The sequence below is a fragment of the Penaeus chinensis genome, chromosome 8, assembly GCF_019202785.1.
Source record: "Penaeus chinensis breed Huanghai No. 1 chromosome 8, ASM1920278v2, whole genome shotgun sequence".
Taxonomy (NCBI): Eukaryota; Metazoa; Arthropoda; class Malacostraca; order Decapoda; family Penaeidae; genus Penaeus; species Penaeus chinensis.
The window spans coordinates 16,072,662-16,080,161 of NC_061826.1; the positions used below are offsets into that span (position 1 = coordinate 16,072,662).

The following is a 7,500-nucleotide window of genomic DNA, read 5'->3' on the forward strand; positions in this document are numbered from 1 at the left end:
CTTTATACTGATTTGGGAATTTTACAATATGTAGCTGATATAATTTACTTTCTGCTAATGACAGAACCAGTTTTCATGGTGAATGTTAATAAGGAGTATAAACACATTTTTATATATTTCTTATTTAAATGTGTGAAGGTACTTCATTTCTTAGAATTATTACTAAGAGAAAGGCTTTACTACTCATTGTAGATGGAATCTTAAGTGATAATGGGCTTAGGATAACTTAGGATATGCCAGCAACCAGCTTGCATTTCTTTGGAATTGCTCATTATCAAAAAAGTTGATAAAAATTGAGTGCGAGACTAAAGAATTTTATATTTTCCATGATTATTTGTTTTTTGGGATAAAGTTCAAAGTGGTTTAAATTTGAACAAATGTACATGGAAAACATACAAACAGACAAAACACATACTTGCAAAACATTCACACGCACACACAAAAGAGACACATACACAAACAAAGCTCACATGCACAAACAAAATGCGCAAAACACACATACACACACAAACATATTTATGTATATGTAGATAGAGAAATAAATAACTGAATAAACAGTGAGTAAACCTGTGTGCATGTAGCTATATACACAGATTCACAAATGGGACATGGTGTGCTTAATTCTAGCAATGTGGCAGGAATTGGGTAATAGGGTAAAAAATCCAGGCAATTTACTACATTGATTTTAGTTTAGAAGAGACAATCCAACTCACTTCTTCCTTGAATGGCTTTAAGATTTTTTCTTGTATTTAGATGTGAAAAAAGCTTGTAAGGGAGAGGGAACGACAACAAAACACAAGCTGTAATTGATGTGTTTTGTTTAACTCTCAAGGATTAACTAAAAGGCATCATTTACATGGTTTGTGATGTTGTTCTATCTCATTTTTTTTTTTTTTCTCTAAATGAGTATTCAGGTGTTTAGTTCAGATTATGTAGTTTCATTTTCTTCCATTTGTGGTTAGGTTTCTATAGGGCTTCTCTAGGCTTCTTACTTCCTTTTCATTACTGTTGAATATGTTTTGATGTTTATTAATATTGGTACTCAATTGTGCTAATTATAGTAGTCGGGGTGGAGGCAGACGCCGCCGATATGAAGGAGAAGATTACGGCCCCAGAGTGAAGCGCTTGAGAGGGCCACCCAACTTCAGAGGCAGAACAGAGAAGTCAGGTAATTCATTTCTTTGCTCTTTTTTCCTCATGATTATATGTGATGCCAAGTAGGTCAGACTAGGATTTGCAGACAGTGCATTATTACTTATTACTTATTATTATTGTTGCTGCTCCTTTTGTCATTTGCTGTTTCTGTTAACCCCATTGGCCCCAGCTTTTTGGTCACAGTCTTGCTTTTCTTGTCAGGCATATGCTGCCTCTCTCTCCCTCTCTGTCCCTCTCCCCTTTATGCCCCAGGGGCACATTAGAAAGAGAACCTCTGCCTCATTCTTTTTAAAAATGAGCAAAAGCATTATTAGCACAGGAATTGCACAAATAGCTAACTTCACAGGTGCATAATCTCCACAGGCAATGTTTTATTAAGGCTGAATTTATTCTGTGGTAGTACAAAGTTTAGGCAAGACTACCTAACAGTAACCATATACCTGTGACATAATATCTAGTCATTTTGCACCAGTCTGAAATATTTCATGACATAGTATTACATCATCTAGTTCCAAGGACTTAAGCAAATCATTATCTATGTCTTTCATTAAATTACATATGTTAAAGTTTCAAATCACAAAGAAGTAAAAAATTACATTTTCTAAATAGAAAACTTATTATATTTTGTATCACACATGGCAAAGTATTTCCATGTCATTCTTAATGTGACCCAAATCTTCCCTTTTTCAAACAAGCTTCCTACACACGTGAGAGAGTAAGAGAGAGATCACCAGTGTACCGCAGTGTTCCTCGAAGAGAGAGTGCCACATACAACGGCACAAGTAGCCACAAATTGGTTAGTATAGAGAACATCATTGACTTGTTCAACTTTGTTTAGTAAGGTTCTGAAAGTTTGCCAAGATGCCAAACAAAACCATGAATTTCTTTTTGAATAAAAAAAAAAAAAGGAAAGTTAAGATATTGATATCATTAGATTATACTTTCTTAGGTTTATGTTAATGTATTCTTGGATATACTTTTTCCTTTCTTTCTTTTATTTTTTTTTTTATAGAATGCTTGTAAGAATTTTATAGATAAGATCAAAGGACATAAATTAGTATTAATGTGTTGATATCAGCATTGAATATGTTGAGGTATCCTATACCATGACTACTTATTCTATATTTAGAGAGTATGATATTCTTTGGTCAGTTTTAAACATGCTCATAAAGCAGTGTTAGGAATCCTCTTTTCAGACATATCAGGACTTCATGAGAGAGATGCGGGATTTCCACTCCCGTGCACCAAGTAACCTTCCCCCCATGGCCTTCCCGCCTCCCGTAAGTAACTCTGTTTTGTCTTGTTTTAGGCTCATTAGGAATTGTTGAATCTAATTTCCAGTACTGTCACTTAAAATAACTGCTGTGATTTATTTTTCTGTTTCATATACAATGATGATGATGATAGTGTATTTTACTTTATCCTTGCTATGTACAAGAATACTTTTAGTCTACTTAACAGTCTGCTATTTACTCTCATTTTTTTGTGCACAGCCACCTTTTGACCCTATTGGGCCCCCAAGATACTATGATGGACCTCCACTTCCCGAGTATCCATCATCCCGCTCACGCTCGGAAAAGAGACAGTCTGCTGACGTAAGGATGAAGCTGTTTTTTCTGTTTTACTGCTCTAGCAACATACACATTTGATAACTTTCTAATCAGCATTGTGATTTTGTGTGTTTTTGCAAGAATAGTGATTTATATAGCTTTTTTGTCAGTTGTTTATTCAGTTATATTTTTTATTTCTTGTTTTTAATGATTAAAGGCTTTGTAATGTGTGGTTTGTACCTTATGAAGGTTCATGCTTTTCATGAAATTCATAGCTTCACCAAGATTTGGCCTTGCAGCAAACTAAACACTTGACCCCATGTTGCTGGGAAAATATATGGTTCACTGTAGTATTGTTTTGTGAAATGTCTTTGCACATAGATAGCACCATAAGAAACCGCATTCTTTAACAACATACTTCTTAAAGGAGTGTCACAGGCTACTGCACCCCAGCTGTATTAGTCTTGATTTTTATGCCTTGTATTATTGCAGCATTAATTGGTTATGGAAACTATGTTCTTCTTGATTGTTATTTCATCGTATTTGGCACTTTTGTGTATATTCTGACTTTTACTGTGTTAAATCATAGGGTAGAAATTACTAATACCTTTACTGATGGCAGTAATTAAATATTTTGATTACCATGCTACATTAATATTTGTCTGTCAATGCATATATCAAATTTTTAGAAGGTATTTCTGATCAATAAGTTTTTGTGTATGTTTATTCAACTGAAATTCTTAAATAGTTGGATTTAATTGGGACTAACAGGGTGTATTGTTTTTTTATATTAACTAGTCATGTACATGGCATGTGATGACTTGTTGACATTCCATAATTTGTGGGAACTTTCAGATACTTACAATTGTCCCCAAGATAATGATAATTTACAGTTGTAGACTAACAGCAAAAAAGTATTAAGGATGCTGTGCAATTTCAAATGTCATGAAATGATAAGTTGATTCAGTGTTCTTTTTCACACCAAGCAAGCTGTGTAATGACTACCTGCTCATCTTGGAAGTGTTCTCTGAATTTGCTTTTTATTTTATTTTTATTTATTATTATTTTTTTTACTTCTATTTTATTCATATATATGTTTTTAAAATTCTTTTGACAAGTGTAACCCCCCCCCCCCCCCATTCACTCACATTGGGAGCCCCCAGCATCATATGAGACCAAGTATTGGGGTGCTTGGGGAAACTATGTTTAAAATCATTTTGCAAGGCTCACTTTCATAAACAATATTTTCGGGAAATGAATAACATTCATTCTTAGAACTTTCCTCTCTATTTACAGCCATATGACAGAAGTGTGGATGAATTCCTGCAAAGAACCCGAGACAGGCGAGAACGGAGCAGGGAACGTCGATATGAAAGAAGATAAACAGGAATCATAAAGAACATTATCTAAGTCAAATTCTTTTTTAACTTAGGAATGAGCTCATAAGGAAAATATTATTTAGTAAGAAGAGTACTCTGTGAAACTGATAATATTTTTGGAATTTACACAAGCTTGTAGAAGAAAATGTATCAAACTCTATTCAGATCTTAGCATCATAAATGCTTCCAAAGGGTATTTTGGATAGCTACCTCACTAACTTTTACCTCTGCTAGACCCAGTTCCTTAAATCTGGGTCTGGATTCTGAAATATTAAAAATGGAAAAAAAGAGAAAAATAAAGAGTTGATTCTTACCAAGGACACATGCAATACTAAAAGATTGTATCAGAAGTAATCCAGTGTTCTTTTGTGTTGCTATACAGTTTTTAATACGGATTGAATGTGAGTATGTGAGTATGTGTGTGCGTGTGTGCGTGTGTGCATATGCATTTATGTTTGTTGTATGAGAGCATTTATTTTGTATAGCAATATTTCTGTGCATACATGTTCATAAAGCAGAACACTTTTTGTTTTTAGTGCACCTTGATCAGCAATGATCTTGTCAGATCAGTATTAACATGATATTCTATCTTGTTTGGTATTATCAGTATATTATTATTTGGAATATATATTTTTGTTTACCATTTCAATTTCCAGTATCTGCTAATAAAAATTGAAGGTGATAGTAAAATGTATGCATTCAAAATTAGTTTCAATAAAGATGTAAGAAAACTGTTTCATTTCACAATATGGGCATTTTTCTTCAAAATGGTATGAAGACTTTTGTATTATTGACTTAAAAGACGTCAAATGTAGAGTAGTGTCTAAAATAATGTACTTAAGTCTTCATCTTAAAGCAGGGGACCTCTAATAGAGTGCCTTTTCTGCATGTACAAGGTACTGGTACTTTGATTTGCTTATAATTCTTCAAGAGCAAGTGATTCATTGTCAGTTTTACATTAAATAGTTTCATGAGTATTGTAGAAGCCATTTTACATGACTGCAGATGCCATCAAGAGGGCAATATTTATAATGTTTTACAAGTATGTTTAAATGGTAATTGGTAACTAGATGTAATTAGACTTGCAAATTTTTAGTAATGTCAAGTTTATTTTATTTTTTGCCTTGTCTGATAATGCACCATTGGCTTCTAACTACCTCAGTGGCAGGCTTATAGGGCACTGTCTTTTTACCTTCATAAGAAGATTGTACCTACATTGAAGAGCATTGTAAATAATATTGTTCAGCTTATAAAGGTTCATTGAAAAGCACAGTATAAAAAAAAAGACTTGGTCTTATTTTTGTAGGACTCCTGCCCTTTAGTGTGAGGTTTCTCAAGAAAAGAACTTATTTTTACTGTTCTCATTGATACCCAATAACATTTAAGATTTTCATATTTTGATGACTTCTGTAGTTCAGAATGCAAGGCGTTGAAGAACAAGACTTTCATATTTTGATGACTTCTGTAGTATGGAATGTAAAAAAAATTGGCATGATCAGTACAAATAAAATTTGCTTTACTTTCATTATATACATTCATGTATCTACTTTTTGTATTGTGAAAGTAATTGTATTTGTTTCTGTTAGTGCAGTCTGTGCTATTAAAGCAATTATTAAAAATAAAGTCTTTGATATCCCAAAGTTCTTAGGTGTATAGTTTAAATCAAAGTCATTTTCCACAGGAAATAAAGTGTATTTTATATCACTTTTTTATAAACACCTTTGTCCTCTACTCTTAAACCATTGTGTTGTTTCTCCCATAATCTCATGACACCACAACCACTAATCAACTGCCATGACTATTAGATTGGTATATAAAAAAAGAAGTTTCTAGTTGAACATTAAAATAAATCTGCTTAAATCCATATAAGAGTTGTAAAGGTTTGTAAGTGACAATGTAATTGAGAAAAAATTAAAATGTCTTATTTGCAATTTGCTAACCCAGACAATAATGAAACAAATAACTTGCAACAAAGTCAATGAATACCATCCCCACACAGTTCTAACATGAGGCACAATTTCTCAAGTATTCTGTATAGGAAAATTAGGCTTTCTCAAACTGCTGTAGAGGTCCATATTCCTTGACATTGCTGCATACTTTTTTTTTTTAATGATGCGCAACCTTGAACACTGAATTGCAAAACCATCATCTTCCACTGCGATGTTCCAAATCAACCATGAAGGTGGTCAGTTTCCAGCTACACTGCATACCTTTGTAGGGATGTCAGGGACAGTATAAAAATATCATTTACACTGTATAAAAAGTCTACAACGACTGTACACTATCTACATGATCCTACTTCTGCTGGACTCTCGGATGTCTGGAAGCTCCCATAAGTTCATTAGTTGCATCATGAGCAAGTGGACTCACTTCCTGTACAGAGATATACCATGTAGAAAGGATGGAGCTTAATCTCAATTTTGCATTAAATGAAGAAAAAATCATGATAGACTGTGAAATGTGTTGCTGGTACACATACTCATAGATGACAATGTGATATTGAAAATATTGTGTGATTTTTATTTTTACTATAATATGAATTCTTGCAAAAGTCTTTTGCTGATACCTTATTTTTGATGCAGTTGGTATATAAAATTTAGAATGATGCAATATCATTACACTGATATCTTGCTGTTATGAAATTCAATACTGACTTCTTTAGCCATTACTCATATTTTTAGCACTCATTACTTATCCACATTAGTAAAGGGGAGGGAGAATGTATGGTCGGAAGACAGCTTGAACATTTTCTATTGATGGCAAGTTATATGAAGTTACTGAAGGGAGCTGTCCTATTATCTAATAGAGAATAGGAACACATTTCATTCCTACAGGAACTCAAACTTCCTGACCTGAGTTATAATGAATAGTTTGACCAACCAATGACTTATGCCTGCAGGCAACCAGACTTCCTCAGCAATTCCATATTAGTAGCAGTGCTTCATCTCGCATACCTCAACACCAGTGAACCATAACATTAAATGCAATTGTTAAAAATAAAATCATTCTAGGTAGTTCTAGTAATTTCTTTTAAATTACAATTATTGAAGATAATCTAAATTACTTATTATGTAAAAGTAAATCCTTAATTGTTTTAAACATTCCTCAAGAAAAGTTGCTCATCAGAACAAATGAAGCCAGCTCTATATGGATGATCCCCAGGTGTGATTCAGTAATGCCTAAAGCCCAGCATTCTGGTTGTAATGGAACTCAATTCTCAGTCAGCTTTACCCTGGCAAACCAAGGTTAGCACGCAACATGACAGATCTTTGGCATTCTTCTTTACGCAATGTCATTCAAAGCCTTCTGAAGTTTAATACTGGTTAACAGCTAACGTCTGCACAAAATGCTGCATCCAGAAAATTTGAGCAATAATGCATGGTGCACAGAAACTTACAAGTCTATAAACTCTTTCC

General features: G+C 33.5%; 2 protein-coding genes across 10 annotated transcripts in view; one reads left to right on the top strand and one right to left on the bottom strand.

Annotated features, from left to right (window-relative positions):
- LOC125027918 (YTH domain-containing protein 1-like) overlaps positions 1-5,703 on the top strand; it is a 53,230-nt gene extending 47,527 nt beyond the window's left edge. The window contains exons 10-14 of one of the 5 annotated variants that reach the window (XM_047617064.1): positions 1,062-1,168; positions 1,851-1,951; positions 2,337-2,435; positions 2,649-2,750; positions 4,002-5,703. In XM_047617064.1, the coding sequence (XP_047473020.1) occupies positions 1,062-1,168; positions 1,851-1,951; positions 2,337-2,435; positions 2,649-2,750; positions 4,002-4,088 (496 nt within the window). In that variant the 3' untranslated portion in view covers positions 4,089-5,703. Of the gene's footprint in view, positions 1-1,061; positions 1,169-1,850; positions 1,952-2,336; positions 2,436-2,648; positions 2,751-4,001 lie in introns of those variants that run through there. The other 4 variants (XM_047617066.1, XM_047617065.1, XR_007115068.1 and 1 more) reach the window with 4 other exon arrangements.
- A 52-nt stretch (positions 5,704-5,755) lies between these two features.
- LOC125027917 (CCR4-NOT transcription complex subunit 3-like) overlaps positions 5,756-7,500 on the bottom strand; it is a 52,367-nt gene continuing 50,622 nt past the window's right edge. For all 5 annotated transcript variants that reach the window (XM_047617060.1, XM_047617061.1, XM_047617063.1 and 2 more), the window contains exon 13: positions 5,756-7,500. This exon is cut by the window's right edge and continues 628 nt beyond it. The gene's annotated coding sequence lies outside the window, so the exon portion shown is untranslated.